Below are 25564 nucleotides of genomic sequence, written 5' to 3'. Positions count from 1 at the left end.
GCAATGTCCTCAAAGCAGCCCCAACCATGAGGCCTGGCCCTCAATTGTGGAATGAATCTGGAATTGTGTGCGAGTGCTGACTGATGTAAGCATGTACTACTCTCTGTTCTACCCACAGACATCCAGGGAGCTCAAGAAGCATGATACTGCAGTATGACTTGAGTCAATTCTTGACTGTTTGCAAGACCGGTTTCCAGTATTCTTCAGTGCAAGTAACACCAAAGATCTTTGCCCTTAACCTGTGCTTTTCCCATTAGACAACACTGGTCTCCTAAGTCTTCTAGAATCCCTACTACAAACACAGCTGTAAATTTGGAAACTCTCAGAAAGTTTCATCTCCCTACAGCCTTGCCTTCAAGAAAATATTTGTTTCATCTCACCTCCCTTTTGAGAAAAATCTCTCCTGCCTAACATAAATTATCTGCTCAAACCCCTTTTCAAAAGACTTCATCATCTAATTGGATGAATGTTTTCCATTATGAAAAAAATAATTAAAGAATCACATCAGCTGTTTCTATTTCCATTTAATCCACCTTGAAAGCTTAGCCACAAGTCCTAGGGCATCATGGCAAAATCTGAGTACTGAGGTCTAAAGAGAAGCTGCTGATAGGCACCTCAGACAGGAGCAGTTCTGTTACTGAGCTTGGAACTAGAAGAACATCAATAGTTTGCTGTGCCAGACAGGGAAACGGCCCAGGGAACCTGCCAGTTTCCTGAGATCCACAAACAGTATCCAGGTCCAAACATCAAATTGACTTTGCAATGAAACCAGTCTGGAGAGAAACAACACAAAAAATATTTTCCAGATGCCTTCTCCCTGGTCTACTAACTAACACAACCACAAAAGTAGTTGCCACGCTGATTTCATTTTTACTTCCAATCTTCTATTTAAACATTAATTAAAAATGGATTGGCGAAGTACTGGAGAAGGACTTTAGTAGCAAGCTACATTAATAAAGGTAGAGGAAAAATAGAAATGCATAAAGACATTTTGCCAGAGTTGGCCTACCTTCAATGGCAACAAGACCATAGCATACTCAAAAGCTATTTGAGAACAAAACAGTCTAGAATAGAAATTAAAATATCTGCCAAAGGCAGCGCAATTAATGTTGTTGCTCTCTCACCATTTTTGCATTCTAGGAGTAAACATTTTAGACTGAAATCCGGCTGGACTTTTGGAGCAGTTGCCCGTGGCTGATAACTAAATACAGCTTTGCCTGCCTAAAGATTTCCCTTCCTCCCTTCCAAGCATAGCAGTTTATTTGGAATTGCAAATAGTGCCCATCACACACCGCATTGCAAGGCATCTTAATGAAAAACTACCTGGCACAGAGTGATCCCATTGGCCTCCCCAGCTTGTAATGCTCCATGGGAGTGAGTAATGTCTCAGCATCCAACCACCAGTACATTAGCAGATCACACCAGAACCCTGCCAACAGCATTCAGAGGAATCATTCCCGGAAGAGACAGGCTTCACTGGGAGAACTTGCACAACCTGCTTGTCACTGCCAGCCCCCAGAGCTTGACAGGGCAAAGAAAAAGGATCGGTGGTAGCAGGAGGTAAAGAAAATCCATCCAGAGCAGAGTGGTTCCCAACAGATCATCATCTTTACATGAGTCTTGAAAATCCCCAAAAACCTTCTGGTACCTTGCTGCAGCACTTCCTTTGAGAAGAAACTTTTCCTAATGTCCAGTATGACATATGTTGAGGCTGTTAACACATATTAATCCTTCTTCAACCAAAAAGATAAGCTGCATCTTCTAACTCTACTTCCAATGTCTGTAAGTTACTGCAGCATTATTAGCCTCCTCTTTATTATCTTGTCCCAAAGGCATCTCATATTGGAGTGAATCTTGAAGCCACATTAACTCTAGAAATGACAGTCACAGGCCAACTGGACAAAACAGTGCAGCATGGCTGCCAAGACAAAACCAGACCCCAGTCCAGTGTCTGACCAAGACAAAACCAGACCCCTGACCAGTGTCAGCTCTCATCCTGACTTTCCCAGTTTTCAGGGCCTGGATCATACTGTAAGCATCCATGCAATTGCATGGTTTGCACAAGCAACAGCTGCATCATTGAAGCGCACCAGACTTCCACTGGTTTATCTTCTGCACTGTTGTACTACAATGAGATAAAAAAAAATTGCATTGCTGACATTTTTCATGTAGTATGAAAAATCCAGCCCCTAGGATATAGAGGAACTTAGTCTGGCTGCAGCAACCTGCAATATACACATGCCTGAGACAAATGCCCTCTCCTGCTCTTACTGGGGCATTATAGTGCATTTCTCATCTTTATTCCAGAAGTTTGGGAGAATTTATGCCAGAATTTGGGAGATGTCTCTGTCCATGACAATGGGGATTGGGACTAGATCATCTTTAAGATTCCTTCCAACCATTAATATTCAATGATTTTGTGGAGTTTGCCCTCTGGTTACTAAAAAAGGCAAAAGCATATATACATGGGATAGCTAAAGCATGCAGTGATCATAGCTGCAGCATCTCCACAGATAGTGGATTGAAAATGCCTTCCAGAGAAAGCTAGAAATATGCATCTTTTCTTCTCATATGGAAAAAAACAATGCCAGCCACAATGCCACAGAATTTGTGGTAATTCCATCACGGAAAAAGCATGGACAAAATTAAGTACTTTCTATAAACAGCTGCTTTCATCAGAGGGACAGCTCTGAAATGTAACAAAAACAGTTCCCATTTCCCATTCCACCAGTGATCACACCAGGAGAGCAATCCTAGTAACTGTGTTTTATTCACTGTAGCTTCTTGGAATCTCTTGGAAAACCTACTATCAAGAAATGAGATAGTGAGATTTAAAACTGTAAGAGCATTAAAGGTGCTGCTACCTTTTTTTGCACATCCTTATCCTAGAAATCAGGGAGAGAGGAAGGAGGAAAAGATCATATGAGGAATCAGATCATCTTCACAAGAAGGTTGGAGAGAGCATCTGATGAGCAGAACAAGGAAAAATTTCATGCACTAACATAAACATCTAGAGAGGGAAAACAAATCTAGACTCAAAATTTGCTCACTGAATTTGTACACAGCATATGTGTTCAGAGAGGAATCCTTTTGGAAAAAGAATGGTTTGCAGATCTTTTGGGAATAACAGTATTTTTCACTAAAAATTCTCCTTTCTTTAGAAAAGCTTTGGCAAGAAAACATTTTATCTGATCTCTCCAAGGTCCCTCAAGAGCTTCATGACCTTGCTCAATAAATGCTTCTATTAGGGCAGATTGATACTTGAAGCCCAAATAGAAGTCTGCTTTTTCCAATATCAGACCCACTGAACTAAACCAAGTGCCCTCCATAAGAACATAGAGAACACAAACCTCACTTCTACACAGACTAGCATTTTTGTATTTTCTTAACGATTTTCACTTCAAGATCCTCAGGTATTGTACAAAGCAGAAATGAATTCTGCTCCACACCACCACTTTGTGGTAGCTAAGTAGTACTATCCTCGTTTAACATGGAAGAGGAGATCCAGAGAGGTTAATTGTCTTTCCTAAGGTCACAGAAAAAGCCTGTGGGCAGGACAAAGCAGAGAACCCAAATTCCCTGATCTCACCAGCTTTTTGCCTCTATCATAATCCTGACCTCACTAGCTGCAAATACAGAAAACAAAAGTTTGTTGCCTGGAAGGGATTATGTTTTAGTAAGTTAAATTGTGATTTCAGGGATGTGTGAGAAAAGGGGAATAGTAGATTCACAGACACTTGTTTTTAAAATAAAAATAATTAAGAAGCAGAGGGGTTTAACATTATGGGTAACAAGCAGCTGCAAAGACCTCCCTTTTGTGGAGTGTCTGCAGATCTTCTTTGCAAATCCATTCAGTTTTCAGGAATACCCCACCACTAATGCACAAAACTTGATTGATTATGTTTTTAATAACACATAAGTGACAAAAACTGAGCTTTTGAAGTATGTTCAAGTAACAGAATTGGTAAAAGCAAGCTGTTTGCCTCTTTACTGCTTTGGGAGCCTGAATACAATAACACAAAAACACATCCTACCTACTCTACTAGGTCAACTGGCATAATCATGACATGAGTTAATATCTATTGTCCATTTCCAACACACTTTCCTGCTGCTTTACATCTCCTGTGACCTAAGAAAATTTATGTTTTGTGATGTGGGGCTGGGGACCAATGTGGTTGGCAAAAGAAGCCACACTGTTTGCCTGAGTGACCTTGGGCAAATTGCTTCATGTTCCTGTGCCATGGACACACCAACAGTACAATTAGGTTAAAACTGAGCTGCAGCAGAAAAACAGGTATTGTATTCAGCCTTATCTGTTAATTAATGAAAGAACCCAGGTTCAAGCATATAACTTTCCCTCTACACAGTTAAAAAAAAATCCAATTAATTACTAAATGCAGTAATTTTTCTGCAAAAGACAGGAGAGAAAAAGACTCAGAATGCTAGACCTCATATTAGGAAAATCACAAAAAGATAACATTAGAATTTATTTTCACTCTTGCTTCCCCTTCCTACAAACACCACCCTGGCAATAAACACCAGTCTTTTGCTTTAGCTTGTGCTTTTGAGTTGGAAGCTTTCAATGCATAGTATCCTGAGGTGCAAAATCCTAATGGCATGCCATGAACAATCAAGATATTTTCTTTCATTACCCTTCTCAGTCACTTAAAGAAGAAGGAATCTAGTTATTTAAATAGCATGTTTCTGTGAAAGAAACTGAGGGGAGTGAATTTTGTGAAAATCACTTTCTGAGCTGTGCTTTAGGAAAAAAATAACCTTTCTTTCCCCTGCAAATGCCTACAGAATGAGTTTTCATTGCTACTTTAAGCAGAAATACTCAAAATTATTGGAAATCCGTGCTGGGAAGGCATGGGGGAGGCATTTAAGCTTCTTTTACTCAACACCCCTTGATTCAGCATCAAAATGAAACAAAAGAGAGGGCATATAGGTTGTTTTCTTCAGTACATGGCATTTTATGTTAAAAATAAATAGTCCTAGAGACAAGTGTAGTGTTGAAATATACCATACAGCTGTTTTCTCTTCAGTGTGTGCTTTCATCTTTAATGAGAGTGAAATTCATGTCTGGCAAACACAACTGCCTTTAAAAATTGGTTAAATCAAAGTAACATCTACATTGCTGTCAGAATTATTGCCTAAGTAGCAATAAATAGACAAAAAAAAATCAAGTAAAAAAAACCAGTTGAATTGCACATTAGAACCTATAGCTGATGCACAGATAGAGACACAGATAGATAAGTAGGTAGACAATTTGCTTTTTCATGGCTAGTAAGTTCCATGAAGAATGTATCTGAAAATACAACCAATCTGCTTTATGCTGTTAATTGCTTTATATTCATTTCCAATAGTGGCAAAACAATAAAAGAGGCAATTTCAAGGCAGTGACAAGCTATAATAATCAGAATAATGGGAATATTGTCATCAGACATAAAGGTTTCCCAGAGTCCTTCAAATTACATCTGTTCCCAGACAACATGAGAATAGGAATGGTATTTCTGATACCAAGTCAAAAGAAACTTCAAGTTTTGTCCACAGCCACCTGCCGGGCGTTGCAGAGCGGGCGTGAGGGAGGGTCCTGCACTATCATGGCACAACGTGTGGGCTTTTGGGACGTGCCCTCTACACACGCACACACACAGTCCCACAGGCTTCCAGGGACACCTCCGAGACTCGTTATTATTGACTTCGGGGAAAAGGCCTGAGATGACACGGATTTTTTTACAAACTTCCCACTCTGCTCGCACTACGTGCCTCCCCTCAAAGCTCCTTGACGTGCTGCGGGGCTTTCCGCTCCTTAATGAATTAATGGGATCTCTCTTGCCTCCAGCACTCACAGCGGAGCACTGGAGGGCTTTTCCACCAGCCCTGTGCATCACACATGCCAGGCAGGGAGGCAGCGAAGCGTGCCACGGTGTTTATTACATACGGGGAGACTGGGAGTGGGGGTCCCCAGGGCAGCGGCACACGGGACACGCGGGAGCGCAGCGCAGAGCGCTGGGGCCAGCCCGGCCCTCCGGGGCGCTGCCCGGGATCGCGGCTCTGCCTCCGGGGGCGGGGGCAGAACCGTGCTCCCACTCGCCTTCACCTTTCCCCGGGAAAACTTTTCTCCTGCGGACATCGCTCCGTGCCCCACTCCCGCTGGCCATAAGGGCGGGGTGCCCGCCCAGCGCCCCTCTCCTCCCCGCAGCCCCGTCCCGCTGCTGTCCCGGCTCCCTCCCCGCCAAGCGCTGCCGGACCGGAGCGGGTCGGGTGGGGTCGGCTCGGGTGTGCGGGGCGGTACTCACGCTGCTGTTGTGTCCGGACCAGTGCACCATGGCTTGGTTGTGCGCCGCATCCCCGGTGAGCGCGAAGGTGGTGCTGCTCAGCCTCGGCTCCTCGGCCCCTCGCGGCCGCGCCGCTCTCCCATCCTCCGGGGGCCCGCGGGGCTGAGCGCGGCCGCCGCGCTGCCCCTCGGCCGCGGGCACTCCCCCGACGCCGCCGGCCGGCAGCGCCCGGCGCCCCTCGGTGCTCCGGCGGGTCCGCGGCGCCGCCGGGCCCCGGCTCCCGGGCGCGCCGCCTCCCGCCCCCGCCGCGCGGAGCGCCGCTCCCCGCGGCCCCGCTTGGCCCCCCGGCTCCGCGCCCGACACCGGCTCCGCGCCCGGCACCGGCTCCGCGGCGGCCGCCGCCCCGAGCGAGCCCCGCGCTCGGCCGCCCGGCCAGCTCCGTAATCCTCGCGGCGGCGGCGGCGGTCGCTGCTCCTGCCTAAGGCGAGACGAGGAGGACGGCCAGGAGGGCGATGGAGATGAGCAGGATCTGCAAGTTATTTCGGCGCCGGTGCAACACCAAGAGAGAAGTAAGAACCATGTCCAGGCGAGAAAAATGGTGTGGCAGGTCGGAAAGCAGTTGGTCCCCTTCTCCATGCCTTTGCGGAGCGAGTCGGGGGGCTTGCAGAGGGAGGGGGGATGAGGCGCTGCGTTTAGGGCTTTTTTTTTTTTTTTTTTTAGGAAGAAAGGGGCCGGATTCTAATTATAATATTTATTATTTGCAAAAGACGCCTCTTTCTCTGGCTCTTCTTCTTTCTCTTCTTCGCTTTTCTCTTGACTCTTTCTGAGCCTCTGAGACGATGACCAGGAAAAAAAAAAAAAAAAAAAAAAAGGAAAAGGAAAGAAGGGGGGGAAAGGAAAAAAACTCTCCCCGGTAGTTGGAGTCTGTTCCTTACTGTTGCTGGATAATTTTTTTTTTCAAAAGTGCTTTTCAGTGAAACTGTTCACGTTCAAGGATTTGATCAAGTGAGAGGGTACCACCACACGGGGGGAGGAGCCCCGAGCCTTGCCAAGCCGCCGCCGCCGCTGAAATACACCGCCGAGTCACCCGCCGCGCCGCGCCGCGCCGCCGGGGGCCGGGAGCGGGGCCGGGGGCGGGAGCGGGACACCGCGCTGCACCGAATCAGCTGGAGCATCACCCAGCCTTCTCTCCTGATTTGGTATGTGTGCTCCTGGCCGAGAGAAAGCAGCCGTCATTCCCCCGCTTCTCCTGATGTATATGTACATAGACTCGTGTTTACAGCGCTGTGGGTGCTCCTCGCCCTGTGTGTGTGCGCGTACATGTACGCACAAAGGGTGGATGCCAGCCACGGGTACGGGGGCACGAGGGAACGCAGCTGGGATGAGCGGCTCTTGGGTGCCTCCCGTGTGTGAGAGCGCACCCACGGACCCGGCCATCCAGCAGCATCCCTCCAGAGCCGGCTCCGTGCGTGTGGATGTGCCCGTCCCAAGCGCAGCCTCCCGGCCGCGGGAACTCGCGCGTGTGCGTGGGAATCCCAGCAGCCTTGCCACCGGCCAGCAAGGGAGACTGGCAGGATTTGTGTGGGGCCAATAACGAAGAAAGGGCAGTGTCTGCAGGCAGCTCCCTGCAGCAGCATCTCGGGACTGTGTCGGGAGAAGGAGCGAGGGGGATGTGTTTCTTTAGGTCACGGCAGCGCAGCGCTCCCGCTCCCGTCGCACGGATGCAGTTCCCCTTGCCAAGACACCTGTTTTCTGCTGGCAAAGCTCAAGAAGCCTTTGCAGCTTCAGCCCCCGGACAAGGTGTGAGTAATGGCAGGCTGTGAATGGGAGAGGGAGGCTGCTGCCGCCTCCCGCGGCTGCGGGGCGTCCCTGTGGGTCACCCTTGGCATCGCCATCTGTGCCAGTGCCACGTCCCTCCGGACCGATTCATTGCAGCAACACGTCGGCACTTTCTCTTCGCATCAAACCCACGGTCGACCTTCTCCCGTTCTCCTCCTCCCTTTGAAAAGTGTCGATAATTAGCGATTTTTTAATCGTCCCACCCTCCTACTTCCCGCATCAGCCATTCTTTGCCGTCCAAAGACGGATCCACCAACTACACGGCTCTCCCCGCGGTCTGCCCCCTCCCCACCGCCAGGCCGGGTGCGGAGGCGGCTCAGCACTTTCTCCCGCCTACCGCGGGTCTCCCAGCCCGGCAGGGAGCGGGGGACAGAGGCAGGCCCGGAGCTGGCACTGCCCGCACCGGCGAGCGGGGAGGTTTCTGGCCGGCTGCTGCCCGGCTCTTGGTCAGCGCCTGCTGCAGAGCGCCCGGCCCGGGCTGGGGGGTCCGTGCAGCCCGGCTGCCGCAGGGGAGCGAGCAGAGAGCCGGAGGAGGGAAGAGGGGCTGCTCACAGCGCTGCCTGTTGCGAACGCGGGGAGCGGTCGCTGAAGGGCTGTCCTGCAGGAGTGGGATGCGGGGCCGGGTGGCAGCCGGTGCGCACAGAACAGCGCTGACAGCCTCGCGAAGGCGGCGGGGGCCGTACCCACAAACGCGGACCCTTATTAGCCTCAATTCCCAACGCAGAGAGGGAAAGTGGGAGGTGGGGGTAGGGGAAGCGAATCTCCCACTCCCAACGCAACGGATGGTATTCCTGGCTTGGAATCGGCTCCTTTTGTACTGTGCTGCCAAAATGTTTAGATGACATTTTATTTGTGTGGGAGCAGTGACGTGGGCCTGAGCCAGAGCTGCTCCACAGAACCTCAGGCAAGGGGATTTCACAAATTGCACACACTTGTGGCAGGGGCTACCCTGCATGCACAGGGATACACCAGCCCTGAGACCGCACACTGCTGCTGCTTGTAAGCAACCAGCAGGGTGTGGGGAACAGGAAGGAGCCCACTGCCCCTCAAACTCAACAGCTGCAGGAACAGAGTTCCCAGCTGTGTGACATTAGCAGCACACGTCACCCCAGTGTCTTGCCATTGCTGTGCACTGTGAGGAGAGGCACTGCCCACCTAATGCCATCCTCTAGCAGTGAGGCTGCAGCTGTGACAGGAAGAACTTGTTCTTAAATTATAATCAAAGTTTCTGCAGTCCCTCTGGACCCAGCAGCAGCTCACTGCTGCTCCTGAAGGTCTCTGCACATCCAGAATCCCAGCCACCACATTGTAAAAGCTACTGTGGTGCTAGCAATTACCACTACTTAGCCAGTCCCCTGCAGTGCAGTCCACACAGTCCCATTTATCTCTCAGCCTTGCTGGACACTGCTTAGGATCTAGTCCTTGTCCAGATCCTGACCAGTCACTCCTTTGTGCAGCAGCATCCTTGGCCAAAGCCCACCCAGACCAAGACAGGACTTGTGGGCACATCTCATTTCACAAATCCTGCCAGCACAAAGCATTTCTTTGTGTCCACCACATCACTCTTTGTCACCACAAGAGCCCAGCTGTGCTGGACATGGCACAGAATGTGATGGTGAACACTTGCATGCAGCCTAACACTTTATTTGGGACAGTACTTTCACCATTCCAATAGCAGGTGTTTTCCACCCTGCAGACTGAAGAGCCATCCCTTGCAATCACCTCTGTGAGTGTCATCCTCACCTGCCACACTCGGGGATAGTCCCAGACATTCAGTGCTGATTGTATCAGTGAGATTACCCCAAGCCCTAATTTCTCAGACAAACACCCACAGGAAGCTCTGGTCTTTCTGAAGCAAATTCTAAAATGCCTTCGTCAGTGCCTGCTTATTGCTGTTAGATAACAGGATGCACAGCTGGGGGAGTCCCACTGATGATGTGGGACTGCGTACTAGAATCTCCCCGCTCTGCCTCAGCAGCCGTGCTCTCAAGTGTCTTTCCTTCTCTAGAAAACAAAGGTAATGTGAGCAACACCCCCATCTCCTGCACGATTCGTGAACTGCGTGCCCATGGCCAGCGCACAGAAAAAGGGGCTTTTCCAGTTTGTACCATCTCTGTTGCAGGAATAACAGATTTGCTTCAAAACCTGGCCTCTTGCATGACACGGTGAAAGTGAGGATGTCATCTGACAACCCCAGATTTGCACAGTCTATATCCAAGAATAGAAATGGAATAGTTCAACGCAGTATCCATTACAGGCTGTTTTAATCCCTGATCTAATCCATTATGATCTGCTTTAGTCCCCACCCAGCTGCAAACATCCATTCAAAGAAGCAGGGGTTGGTGTTATATTCTGTTGGACCATGTTGAGTTTTAATTGATGTAGAGAAAACCATATGCCCTAACACCAGGCAATGCAGAGGATTTCTAAGTAAGTAAGTAAATGTTCCGGAAGGCAAATTGTGGCACAAATACAAAGTAGCAGAACATTCCTATAACCGAGGGGGAGCTGAGTTCAGTTAAGGAGAGAAAAGCAATTGGGGGAGTTATGTTTGTTTGGAGGGGGTGATTTGGATGGAAGAAGACTAATGACACTATCTAAAGAAAGAAGCAAATAGAGCCTGGCAATTGCCAAAGCCTTCAAAAGCAGCATTGATTATTTGGGTTTTACTTTTTTTTTTCCTCTTTCCTATTATATGAATTCCATGTGGGAAAAAAATAATTATGAAATGTTAAATTCTATCACACATATCAATAACTTCATCATCCCTGCCTCTGCTGTTGATTGTAGACCTGCTGCCCAGTAACCCAACCCTTCTTTTTTGCCCAGCTCTGCCTATCATTGCTCCACGTCCCTCTCCTCCTGAAGGATTGCACACACCCAGAGCATGTCTCCCAGTCACTATCCCCACAGGAAATTTCTGAGTGGGAGCTGGATCATGAAAGAAAGGAGGAAGGGTTAGGTAAGAGATCATAAGAGGAAAATTTAAAGAGGGGGAAAAGAAATTAATGTCCCAGCTACACTGCACTCTTTTCACACACTCACACCCTCCCCTGAAGGTCTCCTGCACTACTAAAGGCCTCCCAAGGGAGTAAATCCCACACATACTAAAAGAAAAATCAATGCTTGCTCCAGTTAACTTTAACCTATTTATTATGTGTGAGACCAGTCGCTGGAAAACAAAGCAGCTCTGTGATAATGCTGTCTTGTTTACCAAGGAAAAGCCTGAATCTACCTAAACAAAAATCATTAAAAGCTGAAGTATCCCTGTACCCTCAGACAAAGTGTCACCTGCAGGCAGGGCCTCCACCATTTTTGCTGGTGCAGTACTACCCCATTGTGGGACAGATTTTCTCTGAGCACAGCCAGGCAGGGTGTGCAGCAGACAGTCTGACTGAAGCACAGCAGGCCCGTGGCACTGACAGACCTGCTGCAAAGCTCCTGAACAGAGGCTGCAGAAAACTCTACAGATGCTGCAAGAGGGAGTCTGGTTTCTGCACTGGGTGATGAAGTGGGAGTCCAGCAGCCCAGTACAGCAGCCAGAAACACAGGTACCACATAGCAGCACACCAAGGGAGGTGTTTCACACAGCCTGGATCAAGGGACGGTGGCAGGACACTTGATCTCAGCTGATCTTGGAACAGGGTCCTCACAAAGTGGATCCCCTCACTACATCACAGCACCAGTCTCTGATCAACACCACTGACAGTGCCCCAGAGCAGGCGAGGGAGCCACAGGCCACACTGGGACTGCAGCAGGTTGGGGCTTAGCAGAGTGAAGAACCCCTTCTGAAAATCTCACCTCGGGCTCCCCAGCATGAGCAGATGTCATGTCAGGTTTGCTGACCAACTGGACTGCATCCCTCCTTTTGATTTTATCTATCTGCACACCATATCTGTGGGAGACAGAAGAGCCCCTTTCCTTCAGGGATGCTCAGACAGTTGCACTCTCTTCAGCCACTGATAAGGCTGCCCAAAAGGTGCACAACCTGCACAGTGCAGGTAAGACACTCAACAAGACACAGAGCAGGCAGGGGTGTTTTCAATTTTCTGGGGAAATTCAGCAGGTTTTAAATCATGTTTCTAGTTAATGCTGGGCTTTATTGTTCATCTTAAAGCCAAGATAAGAAAATCCCCTTCTGCTGATAATCAGCATCATCAGGAATGCCAGAGAGCTTATCAGAATGGAATGAGTGCACAGATTTGCAGCATACACAAAGATAAATTGTACAGCACACAAGTTCATGGTGTTGAATTCACTGTATATTGAAGATTCCATATATTTTTATCTTAGAGATTCCAGTCAGAAATACAGGATCCCCCATCTCCCAGATTATAAATCATTTAGGACCACAGTGAGATACTGGACTTTCAGAGGCATTTGCCAAGTTTTTGAAAATATGCTCCTTAGCATTACTTAGAGAGCTCTGGATCAGGACATTTAAACCTTCAGCCCCTCTTTGTCTTCTGAATTCAATGAGCTCATCTAAAAGCTGGGTCCAACTATGCCACATATTATGAAGAGAGGAGGAATAATGGCTTAAGATGTTACAATATCTAAGAATACTCTATGAGTACTGAGATACCCCATTTGCAGAAAGGCTGATTAAAACCAGAAATGTGGCTACAGTTCATTAGATCATTGATTCAGGAAGACTAAATGACCCTCATCTCTCTTCCTGTCCCAAGGTTTGTCTCAGAGTTGCAGGTTCCCTGAAGAAAAGGAATCTTCCTTACTGTTAGAAATGTTGTGCACCTGTCATCAGCTTTTCATTTCTGGTTGTTAATGAAGCCTCATGCCTAAGAGGGTTTAGGGTTGGCTTTACAGCCACCAAAAGGGAGAGTACAAAAGCTGCCTTGCTGTGCAAAGACAGTCTTTGTGAACATGGAGCCTCCCCTATGCTTGTTCCATTCCTGAAGAAACAAGACAGAAAAATGACAAAGTGCCTTTCCCATCCCACAGAGCACACACTGGGAGAATGAGGCTGACATGGTCAGTGGCACAGCAATAGTTCTCTCTCTCCAAGACTCTGTTCCCTCCCCAGTTACCTTTTTCCTATTTTTTATCTTTGTCCAGACAAATCTTTCCTTTTTCTACTCTTCCCTTCCCCTAAGTTTGAGATAGACTTAGAAGGGGAAGGAGCTGGTATTGTTTCTCCTCTATTCAAGCTAAAAAGTGATTTCTCTGTGTGTGAGTGCACAAAGGCAGAATTTTCTTAGCAAGCTAGAGAGAAACAAGTCTGGCAGCAACCCCAGCTTTGATGGTGGGACTTCACAGGAGGATGTTGAACCTGCAACAGCTTGGTGCTCTTTCCTCTTCCACAACAAACACCATCTTTTAAGATTCTCACCTATGGCTATTTCCTTCCCTTCTTTTAAGAAGAACCCCAAACAAGAGAGAAATTGAACTACAGCACAGAGGAAAGACTTTATACTAGTCAACATGAAGGGAAGCTTGTATACTTAGCACAGAAGAAACAAATCAAGAAGGAAATAAAGAAAAATAACGCAAAACTACAGCAGTAGGTAGCTGGCTGTAGGCAGGTGTTTCTTACCAAGCCAGTCCTGGCAGTCCCCAGATATCCTGTGCACTGAATCAGCAATAACTAACTCCTAAAAGGAGTCAGGTTAAAAGTAAACAGAGATTGAAACATTCTGAAGTGGGGAGTCTCAGACAAATGTGTGCTCCCAGCACATCTAAGACATGAAGTAGGAGAGAATTAAGTGGCAGCTTTTACAGCCTTTGCTAGACTGTCTTGGCCAATAGCTTCAACTCACAGGGGACCAAGTGAAGTTTCACACCACCAAAGGAAATTAGGAAAGATAACACCATCCCCACAAAGAGAATAATGCATGCAGTGTAATGAATTCTGGCCGGCAAAGGCCAGGCATCACAGCTCTATGTATTTCCATGATAAAAATGCCAATTACTAAATTAATAATAATTTTAACTTTAGGAATGCCCAGAGTCCCTGTCAGGCTCCAGGAAAAGGCCTGCAAATGCATCAAGGAGACAGTCCCCTCTCGGAAGTTTAGGTTAGGACTTGAAAGAAGGAAACTTGTGTATAATTTTCAAGACAGACTGAAAATCAGAACAGTTAAGGAGATTTATCTTCACAAAATAAAAATGTACTGGGGCAAATCAGGGAGTTTGTCTTGGAAAGAAGGAGGAAAAACCTGCACAGGGATTTATTGCAATGCAAAATCTGTCACAGGCAAGGGGTGGAGAGGCCAAAAACCTGAAAGGTTTGGTAAGGCTCAAGGGAACTTCTTCCCTTGAAAGACCACCTGACCACAACATTTATTACTCCAACACAGAGTGTATTTATTCTGTGTTCTACCAAGTGATTTAACAGCTTCCTTATTTTCTTGATGGTTTGAATCTATTCCTTAGCTTTCTTGCAGATGTCCAGGTTCCAGTGCAGTACAACAGAGACCACCCTTGTCTTTTCTCCCTTTTCTGAATCTGCCCAACACCTGGCAATTTCAGGAGCAATCTCAAGAGGATTAAAAATCAGGGACACAAATGAAAATGCAATTAATAAGTCTGCCACATAAAAGACCCTGGTGCTCATGATGCAATCTGCAAGGGGTGAACGTTTTTCTTTGGGCTTCCTGTGCTCCACGGCTGCGATAACACACGGCAATATCGTTAGCATTGATTTGCCGCAAGGTGCGTGTTCTACATCTGCAAGCTACCAGGGGAAATGGAGGGAGGCTCTCTCCTTGAAAGGCTGCAATTACTTAATTATCCAAGGAAAATGACATGCAGATTTAACAGCACAGGGAAGGGTTAGGACTCACTTCTCCCATTCCCAAAGAATACAGAACAACGCTTCTCTGCTACCTGATCTCCTTGCAAAGCTAACGCTCCTGGTTTGGTATTATTAATTACCCAGCTCCTATTCACTGGAATTCAGAGGTGTTGATACTTCGCATCACCCCCAGCTATGCTTGCAATTCATAAATCATACTGAGAGGAGTTGCCAGGAGAGGAGAGGAAATACTAAAGGAAACTTGCAAGCATCTCTGAATAGGCAGCTGCTGCTCAAGGAGGCTGCATCCTTTGCACAGAGTCAGATGTAAACCAGGATTAGAGCTACAAGACAGCAAGAGACATGCCAAAAGTGGGCAGGCAAGACAAAGAAACAATGCATTCAGACAGAAAAGGTAAAGGAAAGCAGATGGCCCTGGGGATTAACCTTTCATCTTCACATCCACAGGCTAGATCAGATGGTCTGATAAAAGCTCAAAGGCTCTATTACGATTAATAATCTGGAAGAGGTTGACTGTAGTCCAAACAGAGAGAAAGGTGGCAGTTCTAATGGTCAAACCAGCACTGATTTCCATTTCCCTGGAATTTAAAACCTCTCTCCCAGTTTTCTATTTGTAAAATAGATCTGAAACTGCCTAACAATATCAAAGGTAAAGTTTTGAACAGGGTTTTGGCCATCCCACACCTCCTCTTTATACAGATATATATTCCCCAGGAAGTGTCCATTCCTCTGCTCATCACAGTGGCTGTGCTATTGTGAAACTATTGTGTCCTTTTTAAGGAATTGAGAAAGGTAAGTTTGATACCCAAGGGATTTCTGTCTTAGGCAGTTAAGAGACTGATGACCACGTCGTGCTATTGACCCCACTCAGTTGCCCTCTGGCTGGCACCAGAACAACATGAAATCAGATGTGGATGAAAAAAAACAGGTGGGAAGCATCTGGACCCAGATTTATCCCTATCTGTGAATCTCTCCATTCACAGGGTTGCCTTTTTTGGGTTGGTTTTTCCTCCCCTTTTCAAAAATAATTTCAAAGTTACAAGTAGTTGATCCTTGAAAGCAAGGTTTGTTGGAAAGGAATAGCAGCTTCTCGTAGGGCTCACAAGGTACCTCGAGGAAAAAGAGAAACTTAAAGGCACACAAGGCCTTCATTTGGCCTCTCAAGTTCAGTTTTCTTATTTTGAGGGAAGGAAAGGATCTCCTTCTCTTTCCTCCTTTCTGCATTTTGACCCAGAGAAACTAAAGATCTTAGGTTGCTTTGTTCTTTCTCCATTGTGGAGTGTGTGTGTTTTCCCTTTCCTCACACTGCACCTCTTCAATAATTTTTCAGCCCTGGGAGCTTGACAATGTGGCAAAAGAAACAATGAAAGTAACACAGAAACAGAAAAATAAATCAGCTGGAAGTTATTCATTCCAGTATTCTATAATATACTGAAGGGGAAAAGGGGCAAAACAGGGTTAAATATCATCCTCAAAGACCACTGATATGAAATTCTGAAACACTGAGATTTCTGGTCTCAGTGAAAATCACAGAAAAGAGAGACAAAAAAATTACAAATACCTTAACAGAGGTAATATTCTCTTTAAATGTTTAATTTTTTCTTTAAAAAAAAATTAAACAAGGTTTTTTATTAAATGAAACCCTGAATTAATGAGTAAATTTTAGAAATAGCAGGTTTAGCCTGACACTTTGCTTTCCACAAGTGGATTTCTCATTACTACCATAATAGCATTTTTATGTTGCAATTAACTTTTCTCCTCCCAGACTGAAGAGAATATTTCTTATTCTTCCTGCTAGAGTTTCCTCCCTATTATCTTCATCACTGCATTACCAGCACAGGAGATTCAGAAGTACTTTAAGCTGGCAACTAAAGAGGTTTTCCTGCTTAGGTCTGTCATTGAGACCCACCTTTATCACAGAAGTAGACACAGGAGGGAGCTCAAGCAACCCCATTCACACTGAGGTTACATGTCTTCCTGCAGCAGCTGAAGTGATTTTATACCTCTAATTCTCAAATCAGGGTTCCTTTAGGTCTTGAACTTAGATCTCCACACCTGCCAGAATAGAAGTCTCCTTTTTTAGATAGCAAAGCAACTGATACATGCTTCCTACATACCAGAAAAAGAAAAATCTGCAGCAGCTCTGGCTGAGCTGAGACCAGAGGGATGAAATCTTTGCTCACCAGATTTGGCAGTTGCAGATGTGAGTGCACACACACTTGGAATTTAACAATGCTCTTAGCACTGCTGGCTGAACCCTCAGCTGCCTTTTCTGTTTGTTCTTGCTTGTCAACTTCTTTCCCCTTGCTAGACCTCACAAAGAAAACCCTACGAGTTTCTCTTCTTTTGCCTCCTCCTATTCTGCCTAAGCAAAAGACATCTCCTGGGGAACAGGGAGCAGGAATTCCTTCTCTTCAGAGAATTTCTTTATTTGTGCAACAACCAAGGCAAATCTCTTGAAAGTAATGTTCATTTACTCTTTATATTCCTTTCTACTACAGATTTCATCCCCCTTATTTTGTCTCCCTTTCCCATTGCCCTTAATAGGAATATTTCATGGAATCATGAAATGATTTGGAAGGGAGGAGACCTTTGAAGGTCACCTGATTCCAACCTGCCTGCCACGGGCAGGGACACTTTCCATTAGAACAGGTTGCTCAGAGTTCCATCCAACCTGGCCTGGAGCACTTCCAATTATGAGGCATCCACAGCTTCCCTGGGGAACCTTGCCTGTGTCTCACCAACTTTCATCATAAAAAATATTATTCGTTATGATCAATATGAAATAGCCTCTTTCAGTTTAAAACCGATGTCCTTTGTCCTGTCATGACAGGTCCTGGTAACAAGTCTCTCCTGTCCTATAAATCCCTTTATGTACTGAAAGGCTGCAGTAAGGCTTTCCCGGAGCCTTCCCTTCTCCAGGATGAACAAACCCAGCTGTTTCAGCCTTTCCTCACAGGAGAGGTGCTCCAGCCCTCTGATCATTTTTGTGGCCATTCTCTGGATTGCTCCAACAGATCCATGGCTTTCCTGGGCTGGGTGCTCCAGAGCTGGACACCATACACCAGGAGGGCTCTCAGAGAGCAGAAACAAATGGGCAGATTAACCTCTCTTGACCTGCTGGCCATGTTCCTTTGATGCAGGTTGGCTTTCTGGGCTGCAAGCATACATTACCATCTCATATCCAGTTTTTCAGCACCAAAATAAAAATATTTGAAAGTGTCTCTTTAACCCAAGTTCACAATCCTCATTAAAAATGAAGCAGTGCATGAGAATTCAAAATAAATTCTTACAGGCACCTAAAATGAATTCACTAAAGGGAGAATCTACAGCCATAGCCCTCAGCAACTATTGTCACCTGTTTCCCCATCACACACACGAGGTCAGGAAGCCCTGGAGGCAGCTGACACAATTAAATGAAGATTTCGATCAAATAATCTCGAAGTCAAACAACTGTGAGCAGACACCAAGATTAAATGTTTGCTCATTTGCCAAAATATGGCCAAAAATAATTTTATTTTGGAACATATTTCTATAAAGAATAGAATAGGCACCAACAGTGTGGTCTATTCTAGGTTTTCCTGCTTTCTCTAACATCAGCAGTGTCAGATAAATTCTGGAGAGAAAGATAGTTTTGTTCTACCTTTTTCTAAAGAGGTTTTGGAGGATGTGATTATTTACTGTGTTTCTTTGCAGTCCTCACACTATGAAACCCAGCTTAGGCATCAGCTTTGCACACCAAAGCAGTAGTGATCTGTAATAGCTGCAGCACCAAGAATGAACCTGGATGCATTAGAAGAGCCCAGAAGAAATCACATGTCCAAGAGGACTTTGTTAGATGTAAGGAAGATTATTGACTTTTATCTTCTTCCTTATTTCCCTAATTTCTGCTGCTCATGATGGGTGCAGGGATGTGATTATTAGCAGCCTTTTTGCTGGGATGCACTGGCTGCTGCTAGTTGTCCTCTTTCCAGCTAGACCCATACAGCAGTCCCCAGCTGCTGCATTATCTTTCAGGCTTCTCATAATTTGCAAGGAGAGATCATTCTTCATTTGAGGGGAGAAAAAACAGGCTTGATTTAATTTTTCATTTCTCCATTTCCCTTGTATGTAGCAGCCCAGTTTTCTAAAAGGCCTGTTTTTCTGCATTGAGATGGTATGTTTTACATCCCTGAAGAGAGCAGACATTCCACATTACCATCTGAGCACACTCAGTGGGGTATTGGAGTGCAGAATTCTCAGTCTGTTCCTCTGCCTCATTCATTACTGAGCAAATACCTCCACAATGAACCAGCAAGTTGGCAACCCCATCTGCTCTGAATATACCCTGCCATTAGAGAAACCAACAGAATGTGTATGGCATTCTTGTCCCCTTCTTCCAGCACATCCCAGAGGGCTTTGCAAACTACATAAGTCTTGAATGGGCATGCAGGTTATACATTGATTTTTTTTCAAACAACTCAAAGGATTTAAAGTTAGAACAGGCTCAGCTAGGCAACTATGAAAGTGTCAATGGCAAACTTAGGTAAAGAACCCAGCAATCTTGATTCTGTTCTGCCTTCTGGTCAGGTCTTCTGCACCTTAAATTAATTTCACTCACTGCTCTGAGCAGAGGTCTGAAACTTATTTTTTACAGGGACTGCATTTCACCTCTAAGGGGAGTTTCTCCTTATTTGTATGCTTCCTTTCCCAATTCTACTGCCTCAGAAGTCTCATTCTGTCCCAGACTTGCATATTGGCTTTCCTCAACCCTCCTCATCTTGCATGGTGCATTGATATGTTCTTGCTGAGACTGAAGGACACAGGTGCCTGCATTTATGCTGGTTTGCATAGCAGTGATTATAAAGAAAGTACAATCAGCATTTCCTTTGCAATATCTCCCAAGAGAAGCAGTATTAAAACCTAGATTGTTAAAATACTCTCACTAACAAAAGGGTTTCATCCTGGAAACATCTTTTTAAAATATCTGGGCACTGCTATTTAAATACAAGTTCCAGTCCTAACCTGGAGACACTGAAGACTCAAACACCCAGGATACTGTGTGAAAATAAAGCCATTTCATGACCACACAGTTCCCTGCCACACAAAGCCACCTCCAGCCTCTGCTCACCCTTGTTCACAGAGACAAGTTCACTTCTCTCTTCCAGACACAGCACATCCAGACACGCAAACCCCTGAAGAACCCAGCAGGGACTGCTGCACTCTGCTGCCTTGCAGGATGCTCAGGGCACCTGCCCTGGCCTCCCTGATTGTCACAAGGGCCACAAGGGAAGAGCAGTTCTCTCACAGCCACAACAGCAGGGATATATCTGCCACCTGACTTCAACTCTTTTCTTTCTTACAGAGAAGAGATAATGCAAGGGATCCTGAGGAAGGTGAAAAGGAGGTGCAAAGAAGAGGTATGTCTTTCTTGGAGATCAGAAACATGAAACTGCACATTTGGTGCTTCTTTCCTTTTCTTTTCCTTCCCCAAGATTTTCTTTTAAACAGAATTCTCAGATGATGTCTACTTTTTCCTAGATATTTTTTGTTTGTCTGTTTTGTTTCTCTAGAAGAGGAAATAAAGCTGTATATTTTCACCTAATTATATTAGTTATTGAGTGTTTTGCACTGTTTTTAGCAGAAAGGCTAAATGTTTGTTAGAAAATATTTTGACAAAGGAGAAAACTAATTTCCAGCTAGGTCTAACTGTAGGAAAGGTGAGTATGGCTCACTGAGCCTGTAACTGTATCAAAGGTTTAAAAAGTGCCAATTTAAAATCTAATCCCAGCACCCTTGCATGAGTGGTCCTATTAAAGGGAGAACAAATTTACTTTTTTGCCTTCAGATTTATACTGGTTGTCAATATAAGCAAATGAGAATGAAAGAAATTCAGAACCACAGCCTGTTACAAGCTGCACCACTTCAAAGAAACTCTCCAGGAGTCAAAGGATGTGCTTTTAATTAGCACTGGAAACACAGAGTTGAATCAAGGAGATATAGTTTTTAAGTTAACAAAGGTGGTATCATTTATACACTACAGCATCTCTGAATCATACAATACATTTCAAAGACAAAAGTTAGGATGCCTCCCTCATTATGCATTCATGGTAACTGCTAGGTATGCACTCACCTTCCTTTGATTTACTGAGGTTCAATCAAAAAGCTTCTCATGGTCACTCTACCTGAACATTGCATTTTGTAAGTATCCCTGCATCTTGGTGAAGTCTGTGTGCAAGCATCAAAAAGTGATTGCTCAATTCCCAATATTCCACCACTTGTGATATTTCCAAAGTAAACAACTCTTCCTCCATTGGGAAATAATATCTAGGCTAAAATAAAATTGTGAAATACTAAAAGAAATCTAGCCTCCTCCATATTAATCTTAAAACATTTATGATAGATCAAGGCATTGAATTTCCAGATCTAATGAGATTTTTGTGCTCTGAGGTAACTCCTCAATTTATAAGGGAGGAGAGTAGGTTTCACCACTCCTTTGCCACCTGGCTCAGAAAATCCTTCTCATATTGTGTAATTGCAAAAATGGAAGCCAAATTATTTTTTGTCTGGTCCTGTCTATACTAAATCTGCTTAAATCCCCTGTAAAGCCTCCTTAGTATGGACATAAATTACAATCACTCTATGATACCCTAAGCAATGAACAGGAAACTGGTCTGTGTGAAAATAAAACCTGCTGAGTGACTATCTCTTGTGAAAATCTGGCTTTTGATGACAAGAAGAGATAGAACAGGACAGAAATTGTCTCTGAATCTTAGAAAATGTGTGGCAGAACAAGATTGCTGACAGCATTTCATTGAAGTTAAAGTAAGCCTAGCTTTCACATGATACAATCCACAATAAAGGTGGTCCGTGTTAGAGTGCGTCTTGTATCCATATTTCTGGTCAAGTTGGTTTCTTACTGGTGAATAACAATATTGAGGTAAGACCAGTGAAACCCAGAGCAGTAAGCACAGAGTCATGTTTTAAACAGACCAACAATTCCACTTGAGGATAAGATCCCACTACCCATGTGCTTTTGGTCCTTGAGATCACAAGTTAAATAAGATCAGGGTCAGTCTGTCTGCAATCCTTGTACTTATTCCAGCCAACTTTCACATTGCTCCTGCAAACCAGCCCACATCTCAGTTTAGCAGCCCTCAGACTAAAAAGAGGGGTTCATCCCTCCACAGTCACTCTCTCCCAACCACACTGCCCCCAGTAACTGCTCTAAGCATTTCCAGATTTCTTCTTATTTCCTGTTTCCTCATTGGTTTCAATCCTGCATCACAAATTCACAAAGCTCCTGTTGAGTTAACCTCAGAAAAAGGATCTTAGCCCAAAATGGGGTTTTCAACAGTTCTTGGCAGTGGCCTAAATTCAATTTCTTTGAGCAACTGTGACAAAATTTTACCAAAAGCTCTCTTAGGCATATCAGATAACCCCACTCCAACTCTGTATCGGCATTTTTCGCTGCACTGCACTTTGCCGTCTTCTTTGCGCTACAAATGACATGTATATTACAAATAATAGGCAGACTGAAATCCTACACCATTTCTTTGAGCCCTTTTTCTCCCCCCCACCAAAATACAGAGACAGCTGAAGAGCACAAAGATATTTATTCTCTCAGAAAGAGCAGCAGTGCTGCTGCTGAATTATTGAGTAATTCTGGCTTGGCACAGGAGCTCTGATTAACTCCTATCATGTTAAGTCACGTTGTTTGCAAATTGCCTCCATTTCCCTCCCTCAGCCTCTTCACCAAAAAACCCCAAGAACATCCCACATATTCAAGAAAAAATTGTAGTATCAGTAAAGGAAAAAATTAGAGAAGTTTCATTCTCACTTTTTGAAGGGCACATTTATCTTCAGAGGCAGAGACAGTAAGGTTTTCATAATGTTTGCTGACCTGAAAAAAAATGCTGTATTTCCAAAAGTGTGAAGGAATTCTGTTCCATTAATTCATTTGCATTTCATCCCCCATAAGATTAGGAATATAACCCTTTCTGTCTCCCCTGTCAGCTGACATTCCACATCATAGCTATGCTGAGGCCACTGTCATGCCCCATTAAGCATTAGAGGGCTTTGCTCAGCCAATATAAGTATTTAAAAACTCCCTAGAAAACACATTAATCAAGTGGATTTGCAGTTGTGTAAAATCAAAGTTTTTAAATGTACCATATTTAGTACGCAATGGACTGTCAAGCACCTCCAGCATGCCAAATTGCCACAGCTCATTGCATCTCCTGGCTTATGAAAAACATGTAGAAGCACAGAACAGCCCTTTTGATATAACTACTTTTTCCATATTTTTGTTTCCTTAAAAAAAAAAATCAAAGCTAAATTCTAAATATAGAAGCAACAGACAAAATTTAGCACAGAACATAACCTGAGCATGATCATAAAGCCCGTGTCAGATCACAGTGTGACTTATTCACCTGTGTAAGAATACTAATACATATATTCACATAAAATTTATGACTCTCATTTTAAAACAAAGGTGACAAATACTTGTGCAATTTAGAAAATGGACCACTTTTCATGATTTAGCAGAGACACACACAGCATACTGTGTTCCAATTACAAACTAAATGGCACACATTCACTGGCAAATGGGAAACAGAAAATTATTTGCTTTGAATGTGTTGAATCATGAGAGAGAATTTGAAGTGGCACAGCACAGAAAATGTCTCCAGTATGCATTTAATCCACACAGATCAATGCTTGAGGCTTCACACATTAATTAGTGACCAGCACAACATCAAATACTCCTGTCCCGTGCCACAATAATAGCATTACACAGCTCAACAATAAAACATTCACCCATTCATTCACCACTGGTTGCTCTGTGTTTGCTGCTGCTGGAAGCTCCCCAGAAAGATCTGTCACTTCTGAACTCGTGTATAATGTGCAGGGCACGGCCTCACCTTCAATGTAAATGGCTGAGGCCGATTTAAAAGTCACATGAGAAAGATGGATAAAAATTCAGTTTAATGCTGGGAAGACTTGCAGTGGTTTTCCAGGGTATGCCTCTCTTTTCTCCTTTTACCCTCATGTGGCATTGGAACAGCCCTGGGCAAGAGGCAGCAGAGCCAGGCTGTGTTGGGGGGTATTTAAGGCAATAACACAGGAAAGGCACTAGGACCATCATCTGTCCTTGGGACATCAAGAGCTACCAGAACACTGTTCCTGATTCATTTCTGGCTTATATTGCCCTAACTCCATGACCTGTGAGAGAGTTGTAGCTAAATAAAAGCTCCACTAAACTCAAGGCAGTTACTCAAAATTTACTCCAGGAGCTGAGCCTATCAAGGCACATTCAAAGCGTGTGTAGGTAAGAATAACATATGTGATTATAGGAAAGGCAAACACAGCAAAATAGGGACTTAACAAGGTGAATAATGAAGAGAAAGCAGCACTCAAGTTGTTGTTCATACCCTTCTACTTCCATGCAAATGAAACAAACCTGAATGCTTGCCTGAGCATGAGGGTAAAGAATGCCATTCATCACATTTACTCCTCATCCAGCACCAGCTCCACAGCTCATCTTCCTGAAATGAGGTTTACAAAGGTGCTGAAACAAATAGAATATGTATCCTGCAGTTGTGTTTCAAACAGGAAAAGGTGTGGCCATCAGCATCCAAACCCCTGAAAATAGGAAAAAACATGCATGGAGTCTTCTAGAAGAAAAAAGTAAAACAGTACATTTTTTAAAATCCCTGCAGAGTCAGGAGGAGGCTGGAATAATTCCACTGTCTTTTCTTGTCTCATTTGAGCTGAGTACAAGAAGGGCCTGAGGCAGAGCTACCAGCCAGGAGCACACCTCAGGAACTCAAACCTGAGGAGAGATGCTGCAGAGGTGGACAGCTTGTGGAGATGTGGGACCTCCCCGCAGCAGCAGTGCAGTGTAACCCCCAGGTGTGAGGGAGAGGGATTGCCCGCTGGACTGATGAGAACAGGCATACACACAAGATAATTTGGGGGTGTTATTTAGTTCCACGTCTCCTTTCATTGACATCACTCTGGAGTTTGGAATCTGACAAATGAGATTGAGCTATCCAGGACTTGAACTCATGATTTTACCCCCAAGTAAAGATATCAGCAGCATCATAGGAAAAGACATTCCCTCCTCCACCAAAGCTCTAAAACAGTGCATCATTCTGAGGTAGAAGAATAATGTCACAGTGGTAAGAATTAAACCATACATGATCCCAAAAGGTGAAAAATTCAGCTTTGTATTATACATACCATATATATACAGTAAGGGTGATCCATGTAATCCTTCAAATGCCAGTGTCTCCCAAGTTCTGAAAACCAAGTCCCAGACCTGCCTACATATTTTGACATAAATGGCAAATCTCAGGAAAAAAACAAACAAGCCAAACCAAACCAAACAAAAATAAAATTTAAAAAAAATCAAGGGGGCAAGCTCAGTGCAAACTCAAGAAAGCCTCAGTCTTTTCCCTGGACTGCACTTTTCATTCATTTTGTCTTACAGCACAGTACAAATTGCTGAGCTAAAGAATCTCCTGATTTCAAACATAAAAGCACAGAGTAACAAGGCCGTGGTCTGAAGGATCACTGCTTTGCCTTTCTCATAGCCAGACAATCCTTGCTCTGTTCTGCACAGAGAAGGAAACTATCCACCCTGTTCACACCACATCCTCCGGGACAGATGAGCACCCAACATACCGAA

The 25564-nt window shown here is 44.8% G+C and overlaps 1 protein-coding gene across 1 annotated transcript in view; it reads right to left on the bottom strand.

Annotated features, from left to right (window-relative positions):
- SORCS3 (sortilin related VPS10 domain containing receptor 3) overlaps window positions 1-6917 on the bottom strand; it is a 271149-nt gene extending 264232 nt beyond the window's left edge. The window contains exon 1 of the mRNA XM_058810200.1: window positions 6303-6917. Coding sequence (XP_058666183.1) covers window positions 6303-6917 — 615 coding nt within the window. The remainder of the gene's footprint in view (window positions 1-6302) is intronic.
- Between the last annotated feature and the right edge of the window lie 18647 nt (window positions 6918-25564).

This window comes from Ammospiza caudacuta, chromosome 9 (genome assembly GCF_027887145.1).
Source record: "Ammospiza caudacuta isolate bAmmCau1 chromosome 9, bAmmCau1.pri, whole genome shotgun sequence".
Taxonomy (NCBI): domain Eukaryota; kingdom Metazoa; phylum Chordata; class Aves; order Passeriformes; family Passerellidae; genus Ammospiza; species Ammospiza caudacuta.
The sequence above is the reverse complement of the archived record's forward strand: the minus strand, read 5'-3'. Positions and strand labels throughout refer to the sequence as shown.